At 39.4% G+C, this 20,059-nt stretch overlaps 1 protein-coding gene across 1 annotated transcript in view; it reads right to left on the bottom strand.

Moving 5' to 3' along the window:
- Positions 1-899: 899 nt before the first annotated feature.
- Positions 900-20,059, bottom strand: part of LOC126212761 (uncharacterized) — a 170,991-nt gene continuing 151,831 nt past the window's right edge. Inside the window, exon 5 of the mRNA XM_049940168.1 lies at positions 900-1,219. Within this exon, the coding sequence (XP_049796125.1) occupies positions 1,212-1,219 (8 nt within the window). The 3' untranslated portion in view covers positions 900-1,211. The remainder of the gene's footprint in view (positions 1,220-20,059) is intronic.

Below are 20,059 nucleotides of genomic sequence, written 5' to 3' on the forward strand. Positions count from 1 at the left end.
AGTTGGCAGAAGAGGGGCTGAATAAATCATCAGTGATTCATATTTAAATTTAACTACAAAAATAAATGTCTTTATCATTTTCTGCAGCAGTTGCCAGTTTTTAATCAAATACTCATCTGGGAATAGAAGATGTCCAGAAGAAACAGTTTCAAGCTGGATATAAACTTGCTTTGACACATATCAGATATTATTGGACATATGAAAAGATTTTTGTGGTAACATGTTGAATACCCATCTCAGCCTTTTTACTGCTACAGGAATGAGTGAACAACATTTTGTCTTCTTGTGCAACTCTCATGGACTTTACTATCGTTTCTTACACTGTGACTGTTTAATTTCATTTTGCTTTTGATGACTAAACAACTAACAGTTGTTTAGTGCTTGTATTTTTAAGATATGGCATCTGGCATGTATTGCATGTAACTGAAAACTGTTTATGAGTGAAAAAGACAAACACTGTCCTAATCAGAGTGACAACAGCCAGTGCAGCTGGTTAAGCCATTTAGCGAAATGTTGCTTAGAAATTTTAGGGCTGGAGCACTAATGGTTAGAAATTGTAGTAGATGATAGTGTGAGTAGAGATGTAAGCAATTCTAGTCCATTACAATTATGTGACATAACATTCCATTAAATCAGCTGCTGCAACAATGTTCTTGTATTAAAGACAGCACTATGCAATATAACTCAAGTAGACATAGAAGAAAAGGTATTGTCATGGGTACCATGACTGATAAATAAAGAAATATACAACTGCAGACTTCTGTAGAGATACTTTATTGACATGAGATCATTGAATAGTTTATTGCTTGCATAACAAAACATCATGTATCTCATTACATGATATGTATAATAAATAGTGTATTAACTATACTATATACGATGACATACTTTTACTGCATTAAATATCTTTTGAAGGCTTGCTAATTTGCGTTTGTTGATACATTATTGGCAGCCAGTAATGCCCTATACTGTTTCCAGAGCATTATTCCAACATGAGAATATTACAGATATTTATTTGTGGTGACATATATGTCGAGTTCATGAATCTATTTTACAGAGATACTAACACTAAAATGAGATCATTTAAATGTACCAAAGTTTTCATTATTTTTCTAATATCCCTTGCGTTATGTGAATATCGCAGGCCGAGCAGGCTGATGAGCAGTGACGCCAGGCAGCTGCGTCAGGAACTGTGTTGCAGATGGCGGTCGTCATAGCCCTGCAAAGAAAGTGGACGCAATTAACTTGCATAAGAAAACTGTGCAGCAGCACCAAATATAGTGACCCTGGAAACACGTTCATCAATTTCAGAGCTTCGTAAGGGAACAACTTAAAATGTTGTACATAATCTGTATGTAAGTGATCCACAATATGGAGCTGTAAAGGAAGTATGTTAACACACCAAATAATATTGTCAGCTAGTATATAGAGGCACATCCTTATACAGAATGTTAAAGAGCGTCAAAATTAAAGTTATTATTTAATTGTAAATGAAAAATTGCGAGAAATTAAAGGAAATCCTCATTTCACTATCGTTAAAATTATGTATCACAGTTCACTTCTTCAAAGCCAGAAGTAATTACGATAATGAAACAATCGAATGTTAAATGTATTGGAGTTGTATTTCCGTGAAATTCTGTTCAAACCTCCGTCTGGACATTCGATTTGCGGTCGTACTTCTACATAATTTCAGCTTTCACCAGTCAGGGTGAAGCTCAAGTTCGAGTGCTGTTCTTAGGCACAGGGTGAGTTTCCTAGTTTGCTTAATATCACATAATGGAAGCTCCAGTGAAAGGGTTTGTTAGTGGAGCTACCAAGAGACATGTACTAGAGATACCAACAGTATCCTCTCCTGTGGAGACTGGTACATAATATTCTTTCACAGCTTGTAGGCCTCCAGGATTTATAACCGCTCATCCACTTCACTGTGACTGGTGGGTTAGTGATAGGGTTGGGGATGTGTATGAGTGAGGCAGCAACCAGGGAGAACTCAGTGCGTTATACCCATCTCTTCTAACCAACCAGTTTGCAGTACTGGCATGCACCACAACTGTAACTGAAACAGTACACATACTTCACATCTTAGGAAGCCTGCTGTGCTCTGTACCAGAGGGAGGCAAACGAAAGGTTAGGGGTCTGTCAGTCATAGGCAGTTGAAACGTACCTCTTAGGGAAATGGCAACAGGGAGTGGGAAGGAACACCAGGTTGACTCTGGGAGTATGCCTTGGGAACACATTCAACATGCTGAAGAGACTGTCATGGCGACCATTAAGGGAACAAGGTGCGACCTACTGGGATTGTGGTACATACTGGAAGAAGCAATTCCTGGTGTCTGGTCTCTAAGGTCATACTTGAATCATTCCAGTGACTGTCAGAGAAGGCCGAGAATGTCCAGTCGCTCTCACAGAATTCCAGCAAATTTCACACTCTGCATCATTGTCCCCACGACTAATGTCACACTCAGGTTCTGAGTCGAGAGGAAGGATTGAAGCAGGGACTTGAAATATTCTGAGACAATCTAGTCTATGATTTCGCTGACTCACGTGATAAGACTGTGAACTATAGGGTCCCCCTTAGAGTGTCAGGTGTGCACTGCACATCAGAGACTGGTACAAAGGTGGCTGATTGTGTGCGAGGTGCACACTAGCTTTTCGAAGCTTAGGTGTCTCTCCATGCAGTGCAGGTAATTGTAGCTATAGGAGCTCCACAGTATTAGTGTAAGACCCAAATAAATGACCCTCACAGATGAAATGATTAAAATCATTGTGATCAGTTGCTGAAGCATGCACAGCCAAGTGTCAGGATATGAGGTGCTCCTAAAAATCAGTGGAGCTCTCATCACATTAGCTACAGACTAAAGTCCAAAACTGACAGCAGTGATATTTTTTGAGTGTATCTGAGTGTATACCGAAAGGATTGACTAATGTGAAATGGAAACTGTGTGGAGACACTGAAACCTACTGAGTCAGAAACTGAAGTTGTGTAGAAAATTGTTAGGGTAGGATTCATTATTACAACAACCGAATATGTTAATTAGAGTATTGTAAGTTGTGGATATGACAAAACATCATACTCTACAATACCAAATGCCATCTCTGAAACTTATGATAAATAGTTCTGAAACCTAACCTCGACAGAAATGTATTAGCAATGTATTAGTGCAGGAACTGGTTCTAAGTTCAGATTCTCAAAAAGTCTGTGTGCAGAGAGTCCCATGTTTACTAACTTAATATCAAGAAGTTCGAAGAGGAACCACCATCCAAAAACTACTTCAGAGACAGTGTAATGGGGGGAGATGACTTTTAACAATCAATAATTGCTGCTTTGTGGGCATTTGGCTTTGGCCCAAGGCACATTCCTGTCTCCTAGAGCTGGTGACATCATTACGAGCTCTAAAGACTCATTAGTATTTTCAAACTCAAAGCACACTCAACAGACCCAACAGTTTATATGTAATTGCTAAAGCTGTCACTATACACGACGTGTTTCTCATCATGTATCAGCCAAGATGTAGTAACCATCGTGGTTTCCTCACTCTCTGAAAAGGGATTGCTACACCTTAGAGGACTTGACTTGCTGTTCATTATGATTAGCGACCGCATGACTCACCAGCAGCAGTTGTCAGATGTATCTAGCGTTCAATTCACACAGCCTGTTTACGAAAATGGGCGCATATAACAGAGTTGTGTTAACTCTGTTAGTGATCGTCGAACAAGAAGAAAGGAACCGGTTACTGCAGTGACGTAGACATACAGTCTTGTATGTAATTAGACTGTTTCCCTGGCGCATTCACAAAATCTAACTCCGTCTTCTGGACGAAGAGTTTTCTTATCTGTAATAAATAACATGGAGTATTGCAGATCAAACTTCTCTTAAATTTGTATGAAAGCCCAACAAGTAAAAAAAATACACGGAGGAACCGAGACGGCAACCTTCAACATCTATCACCATAGTCCACTATTCTATCAACTACGCTACAGCGTTGATACGATAGCAACGATTAAGTTGTCCAACATGCAAACATCTAAAGGCTGTAGGCATAGATGTCAATATTTATTATTTAACTGTACTAAAAACGTTGCGCTTCTGATAAATCGTTAGTGGGCCGTAGCACTGAAACTGCATACTTTTATAGGATGCATGCTATAATACGGAAGGCACCAAATAATACGAGAAGCCTTTAAGTACTGGTATGTAATTACCCGTCATTTTACTACAACAAATCGTACCAAGCGACTCATTTTCGAGAGATCCCTCATTTGATGGTACTCTAAAAGAGCTTAAGTTCATAGCATTTAGTTATACACTGTCCAGTGACATTAAAGCGACTAGAGGTGCAATTGTTTAGCAACTGATCATCCAGATGAACTAATGGTCCACCAGCAGAGTCTCTTCAACGACTATTCAGCAAAGTTGGTGTCTGTGGGATCTGCAGGAGGCGCCTGGTTCATATACCCACGCTGACTGCTGCTCATCGGCGACGCAGGCTGGAATTTCTACGCCACTACCGCAGCTGGAAGTCCACAGAGTTACAGCAGTTGGCCCATCTCACGTGAATCACGTTTTGCGCTCCGTCGGACAGATGGCCTTTGGCATGCGTGGCGTCAAACGTCCGAAAGCAAAACACCCTGCAACAATTGTCACAAGGTTCCAGGCCACACGGCAATCCCTGGGTGCTCTCGTGATTCTGTAAGGCACAACCGGATCAACACATGTGTGCATCAATTCTTGGGGACCCTGTCCACCCCTACATGCAGTTTCTTCTTCCTCAGATCGACGGCATCTACTAGCAGGAAAATGTAATGTGTCACGCGGCTCACACAGTACATACATGTTCAAAGAGAAGCAGCGTTAGTTTGCCATACTCTTCTGACCACCAAATTCCCCAAATTAAAGACCAATCGACAATCTGGGTGACCACCCTAATCGGACTCTCCTCAGCTGAGAAACCTACCACAGCCACCCATGGTAGTTGAGTCAGCGTGGCTCCACAGCCCTGTCAGTACCTTCCAGAACATCACTGACTGTCTTCCTGCGCGTCTCGAAATTGTCTTCACTGCAAAATGTGATTATTCAGGCCTTTAACAGGTGCCCATATTAATGTGGATCACCAGTGTAATAGAAAATCACCAAATACAGACTTGAGCTCCGTAGGACTTCATCCAGTATGGGGTCTCCTACACGTTAGCCATGGATGTTACTGTAATGGCTTAAAGGACAGATGTTATGCTGACCCTAGTTCGAAACAGCCTGGTGGCTTATGGACGAGGGTTGGTGTGCACCAAGCAAATTGTGGTTTTTAGGCGTCTTTTCATATCCCACTAGGTGAATATTGTGCTGGTTCCCATGTTCTGCCTCAGATACACAATATGTAAACGTTTACAGCACTTTCTCACACTCAGAATTCGTTCTATATGCAGACAGGTCGGGTACACTGCTTCAGTCTTCAGGGGCAAATACGAGACGGATGATGTTCATTGTTTGGCATCCTTAAACACTCAACCAACCTCACAAGTGTCTCCTGAGTTCCACTTATGATGTAAAACTGATGTTGCATCTCATTCGCTATGTTCCTCATCATGAGTCAAAATCCGATTTGGCAGATTCTTTCCTTCACATCTCGCTGTGTAGTATAATGTGGAAAACCCCACTTTGATGTCACTAAGCTCGATCAGCTTCTCATCCATAAATGCCTTCACGTATTGTGAAAGGACACCTTAACCATCAGGACACGACATCATCAGGAAACTTCCAATGGCCGACTAAATATATTGGCCTGGATACTGGAAGACATCTTATTTGTGATGTAGACAAAGTAGAATCGCCGCAAATCAGTCGAGCAGTTCGTTTGTCAACATCTTCCAGAACTTTAAACTGCTCAGTTCATTATTTGTTATTGTTATCTTCAGCTATTAAAATGACCGTCATAAAGTTGCAGTTCTGTTAATGATAAGTATTTCTTCATTGCTAACACAAGTAGTTATTATAATTTCTTAATGACCAATGGGTGTTTTCAAGGATCTTGCTTCAAAGTTATATCGTAATTTATTGTATAAATTAACCAAACATATACAAATACTTTTCGAAATTGTGTGTATTTATGTTGTATTTTTCAGACAATGAAAATGTTGAGGTACTGTACAGTGGCTGGCTGTAAAAGCAATCATAGACCACAAAATGAGACAGTCGGCATATTTTCTTTGCTCAGTGATGAAGAACTAAAGAACAAGTTGCTGGGAAAAATTCCCACTGACTTCTCAAAGCTGAAGAAGCCTTTAATATGCATAAAGCATTTTAGTGAGAGAGCAAAGTGAAAAGAGAAAAATTTACAGTTGATGGAGTATTAAAGACTTTCATAAGGATTTATCCAAAGCTGAAACTAAATGCAGTGCCATCAGTTTTCCCCAAACTGTAATGATATCTGACAACAGCTGGACCATCACACAGAAAATTATGTAACGTGATATATGGTAATTTTAAAAACAGCAGTGATGCGAATTCGGGAAAATTATAGGTGGTATGAATATCAGAATGCTAATAACAATTTGGGAGATTTGTACAAATATTTTGTCACGTGCTACCCATATACACAACAAATATTACTGCAGTATTTAGAGTAAACGAAAGATAGTGCTGTTTTTATTGCTACTAGTGATGAAATACCCAAAATTATTACATCAGTGACTGTTCAGAAAAATTGAGTGTCCTACATTCCTTGACAAAGTAAGTGGTGGGCATGTAATTTCCAGTATTTAAATATTTAAATGCCACATTTCCATTTCATATTTTGTCACATAAAGTACAATATCTTTGTGTTTGTAGGAGAAGGGATCTGTGCGTGAGTCTTTTACAGAGAGAGAGAAACAAATGTGAAATTCAGTGGCACTGAATCTGGAGAGTGTAGTAACTGACATAAGACTTTTGTCTTTAATGAAAATGTGTGTGTGTGTGTGTGTGTGTGTGTGTGTGTGTGACCGTGCTTACATGTGCACACAGATGCATGCACACGTGTGTGTGTGTGCACATGTGTACAGTGTGTGCTTCTTTGATATTTTCCAAACAGTTGGAGCAGAAGTAGCATGTTGACAATAGCCATACACACCTTTATGGTGTAAGTATTCTTTATACTACATCTGAAACATTAATATGTTTTGAGTGATTGTCTATGCAGATTTAAAATAATTAACAACTGAAGGAGTTAATTAAACTAGTGTACCTATTGCATCAAGAATAAATAATAGTCCACTAATAGTTACTTCATTTGTACTTAATTTAGTGCAGCAGAAATGGCAAGTATGTGAGAATATGTATATCTCAGGCCACAGACCACCTGGCGCTATCATTCAGCCATAGCACCACTCCTCTGATGTCATCAAAGTGCACACCGACCATTATCATTAGTTGGCTGTGACAACTTCTTACGATTGTAGAGTCGCAGCAACATATATCATAAAGTTTCTACTGTACAAGGTTTTACTCCTTTTGTTTTATTTGGCACTAACACCCACAGTTTGTCTGCTCTCAGCAATTCCTATTTTCTATTAAGACTGTTTTTGTGTTTCTGAGTTTCTATAGGCTTTTTGTACATCGCAGTATACTAATGATGGTTACTGGAAAACCGAAATTGGTGATTCAAGGTGCCATATTACGTAAGACTTCAGAATGTGCTATAAGATCTGCAATAGATAGATGCCAGATATATTAGATGGTAGTTTTATGGATCAGGAAATTATGGCATTTGGAAAGGAAAGAGTCTTCTGTACTCTATCTTCAGTGCCAACACGACACCCTCTAACAAGCGCATATCCAGATTTTAGAAAAACCAATTGCTTGGTCATCACTGCAAGACAAACAGAATGTGCTGCCTTGGTGTCTTTGGACAACTAGAATCGACTTCAATGGACTTACACATCAGCCGAAAGAATGTGTGCAAAAAATCTGCACCTTCTTGAAAAGTGAGAGAAAAGTCTGTTGATTAACTTGATGTGCATAGATTGTCTATGAACGAAGACTGATGTTTGTGCTCATGACTTTCAGTTGTTGTTATGGTCCTCAATCCAAACACTGATGTGATGCATTCCTTCAAGCTATTCTATCTTATTCAAGTATTTTCAGCTTTGAATAACTCTGCACTATACATCCATTTTGACCTGTTTACTGTAGGCAAGACTTGGTCCCTCTCTAAAATTTTTACCCTCTACACTTTCCTCCAGTAGTAAATTGAGCATTACTTCATGCCTCGAGATACTTCCTGTCAACCGATCCCTTCTTTTAGTCAAGTTGTGTCATCAACATCTTTTCTTCCCAGTTGGATTCAGTAACCACATCATTAGTTATTCGAACCACCTAACTAATCATCAATGTTCTTTTGAATTATTATTTCAGTAATATTTTCGTATTTAGCTGCATGGAATTTCCACAACCGAGCGAAGTGGCTCATTCGATCAAATTGATCTCAGTTGCTCCTGACTGGACTAAACTGTGTCAGTCAAATACTCACTCGACTTCCTTAATTTTCCAGAAGTAAACTACTCAAACCCATTTACAACGTTGAGACTGCAGAGAACCATTACCTTTCCAAACACCTTTCATTGCAAGGGTCATTTTATTGCAGCGCTAACAAGGCAGGCTTCATTGAGTTTGGTGTGGTAGCAGGAAGACAGTGGAAGATAGGATCTCAAAATCATTCAGTGATGCATGCACTTATGACTTAACTGGAAGCCCGGGCCCTCTGTTTCAATTACTGTTACGTGCAGACTTTCGTTGTGTTGTGAATATTTGCAACCCTTTCCTGTTCGTCAGCCTACAATGTTAATCCATCACATTTAGGAAACACTAAAACATCAAGTCAGCAACTTGTTCCAACAATTATGAAAATTAATATTTCAGTTTTAGTTTCTTGCTAAATTTCTCCATTTACTAGGAAGATACTGACTGGCAACTGTAAATACCGATATCCACTTACTTTTATTTCCCAATAGCTATTTGCACATATCTGGTTACCAACATTTCATAGCAGAGCCTACATCCTTCGATTCCAGTGAAAACTGAATTAGTATATTACTCCAAGAACCCATACATTTTTTTCTTTGAATCTCTGTTCTGTAATCCTGAACCTGTAAACTTCCAATAGGCAAAAAAAAAAAAAAAAAAAAAACGTTTGTATGATGATCCATTAGGGTTTTGGGATGAATCCCTCTGAACTTCTATGAAGACCCAATTATTCATTCAATGTTTGTCCACTATGACCAGTGGTGAGTACCATTGACTGTCGAACTAAATATGCTACCAAACTGTTAAACTACCTGTTAACACTTTCGAGGAGGAAGTTTTCTCATTATGTAAACAATTCTGCAGAATTTATTGATAATATTAAATCGTTAGATTGAATGGGTGTCATTAGTTAGCGAGCTTTGATGTGGTATAATGATTTAGCAAGAATCCTCATATACTGATGAAGCCACTATGGATTTGTCCAGTCATGCCTATACCTGTTTTTTTTTTTTTTTTTTTTTTTTGTTTTGTTTTGTTTTAGCAGCGAATGTTATGCACGGACTGATGCCAGCTGTGGGTTCATCCTTATAGAACTTGGAAGGACAATTTCTTTTGACCTAGAACTTGGAGGATGAAGCACTGGAATCTGCAGGTCTGAAACCTACAGTAGTTTGGAACCATGCAGATGGCATGTGTATTGTGTGGCCTAAAACAAGGATTAAATACATCAGCTTTCAAATCATCTGTATTCCTCCCATGAAAACAATCAGTGAAAATTGGAAAAGAAGGTTGACATTTTCTTCTTCGACCTTTTGAGTCATTTCTCAAGGCAACCCACTTGAACTGCAAGCAAGAACTTGACACCACTTTTTACAGATGATTAATGATGACAGAGTTCTCTATTGTGTAGGTCGTGTAAAGGGCGTTTGGCACACTACACGAGCGCTGCGTCCAGGGATCCATAGGACCCAACAGTGGTGAGGCAGAGGTAGAGGCCGAGGCCGAGGCTGCCTCCGATCACCGCAAATGGCCTGTCCTGGTGCTCACACTTTGGCATGCAGCATTCAGGTTTCAACCAAACTAGACTAGTTAGGAAATATGAGAAATGATTGCACCATTCAGCACTGTCAATACTGGCAGGTCAGTACCTTCTGCTTCCAGAGTTGTGGACAAACTCAAACTGAAACAGATTTACAGTAGTTCACCAACTGAGCAGTTCAGATACTTTTGTTCGACACTGGTGTTGCAGTCAGCTGAGGCAGTCAATATATAAAATAGAGGTCGTTTCTGATATGGTGTTTATCTTCTGACAAAGCATGGCTATGAAAAATTAGAACAATCAGTACTGGAGTCCTGAAAATCCTTTTCAATTAGAAAAGAGCCTCTGTATGATGTGAAAACGAGAGTGTGGTGTGCAATTTGTACGCCAGGACAATTGCATTAATTCACTTTAAACTTAGTCCAGTTATGATTCGTTTGTATCCATGTGTATTGTGCATCTGAGTAATGAAAGCTGACCTTTCTGTAGTGCCACCACTAACTGTCAACACTATTTGGTAATATAGTGACGCTACCATGGCTGTTGCAAAGGTCCAGGGAGTGGGTGATCATTGAGCTGACCAAACACCATCACATCAGATGCAGCAGCAACACCACCAGCCAATTTCCACACTGTAAGCCAGGCAAGAAGCATCAGTAAAACGACGACAACACAGCAGGAAACCAGGTTGACTGTGGCATCACAGGGTCAGTTCCTACGCACCCGAGTCACGGATTTGTTATGGCGTACATGGGTGAAAGCAGCACTTCACCAAACAAGTACGCATCGAAACTGCGTAAATTCCCATCGTACTCAGTCAAAGGTATCACACTCTGGTGGCACCATCTACGAAGTCTGTGCTGCTCGATGGGGTGGCACGGTTCTACAAGCAGTCACCACAAGACCTGGCCTCCGTCCACAGCAGGATTGCTGCTCACCCCATGTCCACTTAGGCGCCTAACAAACGGCGGGCTACCGCCGGAGACACTTAAGCTGCAGCCAGCCCTCTGTCCTGGAGGGCAGCTTTTCGACATTAGGATGGTACAGCTGCTCAGCCTCTTATGTCTGTGCGGGCAAACTGTAAGTTGTACACAAAAAAGAAAAAAAATATATTTTTGTTACTAGATAGTTGGCCTCATGTACCTTGCACCACTCAACGTATTCTTCCAATGTGCTATTTTAGACCACTCAAAAGATCTGTTACATATTGTTTTGTAAAGAAATATCTTTTGTAAAACATTGTAAGATTACTTTCCATGAATTCTTTAGTGATGGAATTGTTTTATACGATCTAATGATAAAAATGCAGTTCTAAAGAAACAAATGCAGCGTATATTATGTATCCAGAGCCGCCTAGCAGTTTAGTCCACTTGGCTTGCACTTTGTCCCTTGGTAGCAATTTGCACTTGTTTCATGATTGAGAATGTTGGTGAGATACAATGTATATGACTGAAATAACACTGGTAAGATAGAAGCCATATTCTACTAACTACACTACATTTCCAATTAATGGAGAAATGTAACATACTTACATATATTCTGATACCAGTTTTGTGTTGTATTTTATAGCCTTTGAAAATGACGGAATATCGAAACCCGTAAGGTGATTTTGGAAATGATAAAAAGTGTGGTCAAGCCATCAGAAAAGTTATTAAAGTGCATCCAAATGGCCGTTTTGTGTCATGGCATTTTCATGTAGATTGCACCTAGATAGCCAGCCGCTGTGGCCGAGCAGTTCTAGGCTACGGTCGCAGGTTCGAATCCTGCCTCGGGCATGGATGTGTGTGCTGTCCTTATGTTAGTTAGGTTTAAGTAGTTCTAAGTTCTAGGGGACTGATGACCTCAGATGTTAAGTCCCATAGTGCTCAGAGCCATTTGAACCATTCTTGAGGAACACTTAGTGAAATGTTTGCTTCTCTATTAGAGTTATAATTGATGTGGTGTAATCTCTATATTTTGTGATATTCGGTGGGCAGAGTTAGGGGAATGGTGGGCATAATGGTCAGCGTATGTGAAATGGCAATTTCAGTTCGTGACTGCATGCAGATCTGTAACCACACAGAAACTGCATAAAGGTGTCACTCAAAACCCTCTCAGTTCTGCGTAGCCATTTGAAGTAGCCAGGCTATTGTGTTGTCTAACAGTCAAGCAAGATTTTCAGAACTTCTGTGTAATCTAAGATGAATTTTCACTTCATGAAATTATTGCAGATTTACGCGAGTTAAGTTTTGCTAGCATAATTCGTTGAAAGAGTGGTTACTTAGTGATACACTCTAACGTTGATGAATACTTCATCGGAGGCCATTGCGAACTAACAACAAATTTTGTGGACTTGCGTCAAGGAGGGCACAAGGCCAAGCCAGTGGCCGATTTACCAGTCCTGCATTAAAACTTTTTTCTCCCGTTTTTAATGTTATTTATGAGTTCAGATATTGAATGTGGCTATGATGAATCATAACAAATAATGACAATATCAGTAATTAATCATATAGGAATTTCCAGCTTAGTTTCCACCCCAGCAGCAAATAATAATGAATTAAGAATGAGTCTGCTATTTGCAAGTGTACTTCAGAGAGGCTGAACCATCGTCAATCCATTATTAATAATTAATCACAAATATAACAGTTACTCAACACTGTAGAACTAATTGTTGATAACAAATAAAAATAACTGATTGTTTCGATGCAGTATTGTTGTACACTTGCAAGTCAAACGGAGACAATCAGTCAAGAGATCCATGTGACATGAAGAGAGTAATCCACACAGTGAAGGTCGGCACAGATTTCAAAGCCGACCACGTACTGAGTACTATGGAATATCTTCAAGCGGAGAGTTTTGAAGGAAAATCTACATGCTACTGACGACAATAAAGTATTTGGAGATTTCAGTCACTTTATGTAAAGCAAGGACAGGAAATTTAGGACCATCGGCTGTTGTTGGAGACAAGATTTTCTGGCAAAACAGTTGAAGATCTGCAATGAACAACTTTTGAAGTGTTCAAGAGAAATAAATTTATGCATTATTTTAACAAGGAAACCAGAGCAGCACGAAAGGGGTAACAGAAGAAATATTGAATTTAATTGATGAAAGGAGAAAATATAAAAATGCAGTAAATGAAGCAGGCAAAAAGGAATACAAACGTCTCAAAAATGAGATCGACAGGAAGTGCAAAATGGCTAAGCAGGGATGGCTAGAGGACAAATGTAAGGATGTAGAGGCTTGTCTCACTAGGGGTAAGATAGATACTGCCTACAGGAAAATTAAAGACACCTTTGGAGTTAAGAGAACCACTTGCATGAACATTAAGAGCTCAGATGGAAACCCAGTTCTAAGCAAAGAAGGGAAAGCAGAAAGGTGGAAGGAGTATATAGAGGGTTTATACAAGGGCGATGTACTTGAGGACAATATTATGGAAATGGAAGAGGATGTAGATGAAAATGAAATGGGAGATAAGATACTGCGTGAAGAGTTTGACAGAGCACTGGAAGACCTGAGTCGAAACAAGGCCCCGGGAGTAGACAACATTCCATTGGAACTACTGACGGCCTTGGGAGAGCCAGCCCTGACAAAACCCTACCATCTGGTGAGCAAGATGTATGAGACAGGCGAAATACCCACAGACTTCAAGAAGAATATAATAATTCCAATCCCAAAGAAAGCAGGTGTTGACAGATGTGAAAATTACCGAACTATCAGTTTAATAAGTCACAGCTGCAAAATACTAACGCGAATTCTTTACAGACGAATGGAAAAACTGGCAGAAGCGGACCTCGGGGAAGATCAGTTTGGATTCCGTAGAAATGTTGGAACACGTGAGGCAATACTAACCTTACGACTTATCTTAGAAGAAAGATTAAGAAAAGGCAAACCTACGTTTCTAGCATTTGTAGACTTAGAGAAAGCTTTTGACAACGTTAACTGGAATACTCTCTTTCAAATTCTGAAGGTGGCAGGGGTAATATACAAGGAGCGAAAGGCTATTTACAATTTGTACAGAAACCAGATGGCAGTTATAAGAGTCGAGGGGCATGAAAGGGAAACAGTGGTTGGGAAAGGAGTGAGACAGGGTTGTAGCCTCTCCCCGATGTTATTCAATCTGTATATTGAGCAAGCAGTAAAGGAGTAGGTATTAAAATTCATGGAGAAGAAGTAAAAACTTTGAGGTTCGCCGATGACATTGTAATTCTGTCAGAGACAGCAAAGGACTTGGAAGAGCAGTTCAACGGAATGGACAGTGTCTTGAAAGGAGGATATAAGATGAACATCAACAAAAGCAAAACGAGGATAATGGAATGTAGTCAAATTAAATCGGGTGATGCCGAGGGAATTAGATTAGGAAATGAGACACTTAAAGTAGTAAAGGAGTTTTGCTATTTAGGGAGTAAAATAACTGATGATGGGCGTAGTAGAGAGGATATAAAATGTAGACTGGCAATGGCAAGGAAATCGTTTCTGAAGATGAGAAATTTGTTAACATCGAGTATAGATTTAAGTGTCAGGAAGTCGTTTCTGAAAGTATTTGTATGGAGTGTAGCCATCTATGGAAGTGAAACATGGACGATAAATAGTTTGGACAAGAAGAGAATAGAAGCTTTCGAAATGTAGTGCTACAGAAGAATGCTGAAGATAAGGTGGGTAGATCACGTGACTAATGAGGAGGCATTGAATAGGATTGGGGAGAAGAGAAGTTTGTGGCACAACTTGACTAGAAGAAGGGATCGGTTGGTAGGACATGTTCTGAGGCATCAAGGGATCACAAATTTAGCATTGGAGGGCAGCGTGGAGGGTAAAAATCGAAGAGGGAGACCAAGAGATGAATACACTAAGCAGATTCAGAAGGATGTAGGTTGCAGTAGGTACTGGGAGATGAAGCGGCTTGCACAGGATAGAGTAGCATGGAGAGCTGCATCAAACCAGTCTCAGGACTGAAGATCACAACAACAACAACAGAAGGCAAATGAGGCATTAGAAGAAAGTAAATTATTGTTCGTCACAACAAGTTTTCAAAACACATACGATTTGCAAAGTATTCTTGCTTGAATAAGTTGATAATAATGAATTATTGCTTGTAAATTATAGATTGCAGCGATCAGTCGTCCTTTTTAAATTTTATTGTGCAGGTCCAGATTTGAGCTAGAGGCTAGCCATTCTCAATGCACTATTATTCTCGCTCATTGAATATTCAATGAACTGTGGATGAAGCTTGACCAACAGACATTACATGCATTGAGGGAAAATAATAGTGCATTGAGAATGGCTATCGTCTAGTCGAAATCTAGATCTGTACAATCAAATTTAAAAAGGACGACTGATCGCTGCAATCTATAATTTACAAGTCAATATAACAGTCGCCGAGTGCAACAGCTTTCTGAATGGAAAGTAACCTGAGTAAATTATTACACTCTCGGTTACATGCAGGTTTAAGAAGAGCTATGTAATTTCTGGAATGAAACAAATAAATAATCTATTAGAAGATTCTAAAGTGCAGTTTCATGTGTGTGGTTGTGTTTACCGTTTCATTATCAAATATTTCTAATACGAGTCCTGCTAATCAATTATAAGATGAAACCAAAGTGACAAAGAATACAGAGAGAAACTGCAGTATGGTATTCAGCGCTTCCTTTGGTGCCAGAACATGCTATTATCCTCCAAGTTTCAGGAAGTCTTTCTGTGATTGTTTTGAAAGCAAGAGAGAGCGTGTGTGGTTTTGTAAGCTACACGACTGCTGAACTTCTTTTTGGAGTTGTGCCAGCTATGTGCTCAGAACATAAGAAAACCCACATACACTGCCTAAGAATTACTAATGAACAGAGACATTGTTGACAGAAATAATCACAGGCAATGATGGACAACATCAAGCACTATACATACATAACACAGTTGTAGTGATATCACTAAAAATGGTACGAATTTCATCACATGGGAAAGCAGGATAACGTTCATACGTTCATCTCTGACACAGGTCAGGCTTCCAACATACACATCAATATAGGACTTTCTGTAAGTAACATCCCCTCCTCGGGTAATAATCCATATTTTGCAACTGTTATTCATGCTGGCTACCGAACTGTTGAGGAGTCATTGGGAGATGTTGTCCCACTCCTGTCTCAAGACGGTTTTCAGCTCTTGCACAGTTCAGGGAGGGGGCGTTCATTGAAAAACACGTCTGCCAAGAGCATCCCAGGCATCATGTGTAGTGCATAGATCCTGCAAGTGTGGAGTCCATTCCGTACCTTCAATATCTTCACTTTCCAGTGTGCCTGACGCCTCAGCAGTCCTATGTGGGTGAGTATTGTCCTCCATAAACAGAAATTTTAATCCTGCAGCACCCTTAAACACTCTGACATGGACCAGAATAATCTCACTGCAGTGCTGTAACAGTATCTCAGGCAAAGACAGACAGCAGTGTTTGGCCATTGTGGATAAAACCTGCCCACACCATAACGCCTAGGCCATACCAATGATGTTCATGAACATTCTCTGGTATATAATGTGTTCTTCTCTCTCTCCACACTAACTGGTGACCAGAATCACTTGCCACAGTGAAACAAGATTCGTTAGAGAACATCACTCTGGACCACTGTTGCTGACCCCAACCAATTTGCTCCCTGCACCAAAGGACTCTTTCATAGCGATGGCGTGCTTGAAGTGGGATGCATTTAACAGGCTCCCAAGCATACAAACCAGCCAGATTTCTGTTTCTGGTGGAGATAAGTGTTCGGGTTGCAGCTACAAGGCCTGCAGTGATCTGAATAGGAGTGAAGTGTCTCTTCCTCTTCACCAGTACGGCTATGTATTGATCCTCTTGCTGTGTAGTGGTCCATCTACAACCACTGGCTTCTTTTCATATAGCATTTCCATCTTCAGCATTATTGTGGCCACGGTAGTGACACTGTGACCAACATCGAGCCAACCAATTGCTTGTCCAGTCATAAGCACTCAAATGATATCTTGGAGACATGTTACTGTACCACAAGGAATGTAGCATTAATCAGTTCCACAGCCACATTTGTCAAAAATTATACTGAATGAATTGTTGAATGCACACAGAGCATTCATACACGTGTTTCACTGCAATTACCGCTCCCTGCCCTCTACATTTCCTTGTACTATAATTGGTTGAGCATTCTGTAGAAATTGTCAGTTCTTCCATGGCAATTCGTAGTTGTTCCTTAGCAAGTGTCAGTTGTTTCTGAGAAACTTTCAAGCAGTGTATCTCAATAAAGGACTGAAGTGGATATATTTACATATATTCTGTAACTGTGATGTGTTTTGTGTGCATTGATGTATTTGTTTACATGTGTAATAAGGCTTGTGTCACCCAAGGTTTCCACAGTATATAACTTAGTCCATATGATATTCCAAGAATTTTTTGATGGTAGAGAAGTCTGACAAAGGCTAGCATCACACTTTGAAAACATTTTTGAAATGTCTGTAACATAATAGTGTAAGTTATTGTTCTGACTGAAAACAAATTTGCTCGAAGGAAGGCGTTTTATAAAATTAATGATTTAGTTTTTCACAGTTGCAGTACATGTTACTCCATTAATTGGTTATGTTACTTTCTGGAATTTTTATGTTCAGTGCGCTTTCCCATTAAATAATATGTTTACAGACAGATGGGCCTATAATATCTTATGAACAGATACTTGTCTTAGATTATAAACATGAATCCTTAGTATGCAAAGTAAAAAGTGCAAACTACTCTAACAAACAATCTTGGTATGCTTTTATACATGAGTGGTCATTTTGCGAAGTTTGGATCCATGTAATGAGCAGGTGGTTAACCAATTCATTAGGACGTTAGTTTATCTAGGCTCTGTCTCAAGTATTAGTTTCACAAACTCCCGATCATCCAGCAACTTCGTCGTATATTCTACTGGCTGGATGGGTCGTGTCGTGATGTAGCTGATCCCTGGGTCGGAGTTTACATATTTGATCCATGTAGCATACAGTTTATTTCACTTGCTTCAAATAAAAATTTAAAATACTGTTTATACAGAATCAAACTTTTAAGAGAACCTTCTTTTAACTCTCTTCTCCTGAACTTGTGGGTCACACATATCTGCAAAAAATGGTTCAAATGGCTCTGAGCACTATGGGACTTAACATCTATGGTCGTCAGTCCCCTAGAACTTAGAACTACTTAAACCTAACTAACGTAAGGACATCACACAACACCCAGTCATCACGAGGCAGAGAAAATCCCTGACCCCACCGGGAATCGAACCCGGACACATATCTGCAACTGATTATTGAATTTTTCTGTATTGCATGTCTAAGTATGCTGAAGGTGTATTAAACCACATGAAGACTGGTCCTATATCGTTTGGTACAGAAGTACTTGTATGTATTTGTTACAGTAACTGCAGAAATATCATGTATATCAAGTGTTAGGAGTAAAATCCTCTCTGGCCATAATTGCTAAATATTGATAGCTGAACATTATCCCTTATTTGTTAGACACATTATTTTTCTCTGTCTGACATCATGCCCGCCCTCCTTTTTTTTACTTCTGGAAAAGCAACTTTTGTTAAGTTTGCTTCACTCTGGTCATTGTGCTGCCTCTCTATAGTATTCTAGCTATGTGTGAAACCTACTACCTTACTACAGTCACTTTTCATAAATCGTACAGTGAGTCTGGTAATTTATTTGCTGCAGTTCATAAATGAAAAAAATGTTCGCAGAAAGTACTGTTATTATACAAAATAACCTTTCAAAATAAAACACTAATACAATGTTTCTGGGTGACATGTTGATGTATTGGAAAGACTCTTTTTTTAGAAGTGGAAAGTAAACAAGAATGAAAATGGTACAGTACTAAAAATAGTGTGGTTTTGTAACGCAAGGAGGCTACACATAAAAAGGATTTTCCTTTTTTGTACAGCGGAAGATTTATATGGACATCAACAGCTGAAATAGGAGCTATGATGACTACTGATGCTTTCCTCTGACACAAAATATAGTCCTTGTCGTCATTCTTCTTATCTTACACTTCATGGATTAGGCACTGAGCCTACTTACATCTTCACAAATTGTCTGTCCATCTTTTCTTAAGTCTTCTAACGTCCATTTGCCCTGCCAGTTTGTATTTATCATCCTACTATTGTATAATCATAATATAATATAATTATAAGACCCTTAATACAGCCATCAGAATCTTTTTTGTGTGTACTGAGTATAAAAATGCATATAACGAGCGCCCTACTTCTAAAAAAAAATCGTCATAAATCTTATCCTCCAGTTTTTCTGTATTTATATATAAGAATTATATATAAGAATTTTTACAAACCAATCTTAGTCTAAAGAATATGGGCAAGTTACACTTACATTAGCGACAGTATAACGTAAATGTTAAAAGTAATGTTTGGGCTCTGACTGGATCCTCATGACATGAACACAGTGTGACTATTAAAATTATTATAGTAGAAGAGAAAGTCATTTTAGCTTTTAACCACTCATGGACGTCAACACTGTCTATGTCAGTACAGCTGACGATTTGCCCTAATTATTATCCTAAAAAATGAACTAGATGGTGTTGTAGGTCCTTTTCTATGTATTCAAACTTCAATATAACACAGTTTTCTGTTCGCTGAATGACTTGGCGGAGACCCTGGTTGTACAAGTCTCCATTTTGGCTGTTCAGGAACCGTTTCACTTTCAAAATCAGTTCATCATCATTTTGGAAATGCCTCCACACAACTGTTTCTTCATATAACAAAAAAGTAAAAAGTCAGTGGGCACCAACAGGAGAATACAGGGACTGAGACAAAATCTGATGGCCAAAAGAAGCAAAATGTGTGAAATATACAGAATCTGCTGGGCCATTGCCGTGGAGCATAAACCTATTGTTGAACAATTTCCCATGACACACTGTCTTGACAGCCTTCCGTAGCCTTGTTAGTACATTTAGTTCATTCAGTATTTATTGGCACTCCTCATATAACGCCTGCAAAGTAGCAGTTTGAAATGTGTGTCGATTTATGCATGAAGACAGACTTAGTACTGTCTACCACCATCATATG

The sequence above is a fragment of the Schistocerca nitens genome, chromosome 11 (genome assembly GCF_023898315.1).
Source record: "Schistocerca nitens isolate TAMUIC-IGC-003100 chromosome 11, iqSchNite1.1, whole genome shotgun sequence".
NCBI lineage: Eukaryota > Metazoa > Arthropoda > Insecta > Orthoptera > Acrididae > Schistocerca > Schistocerca nitens.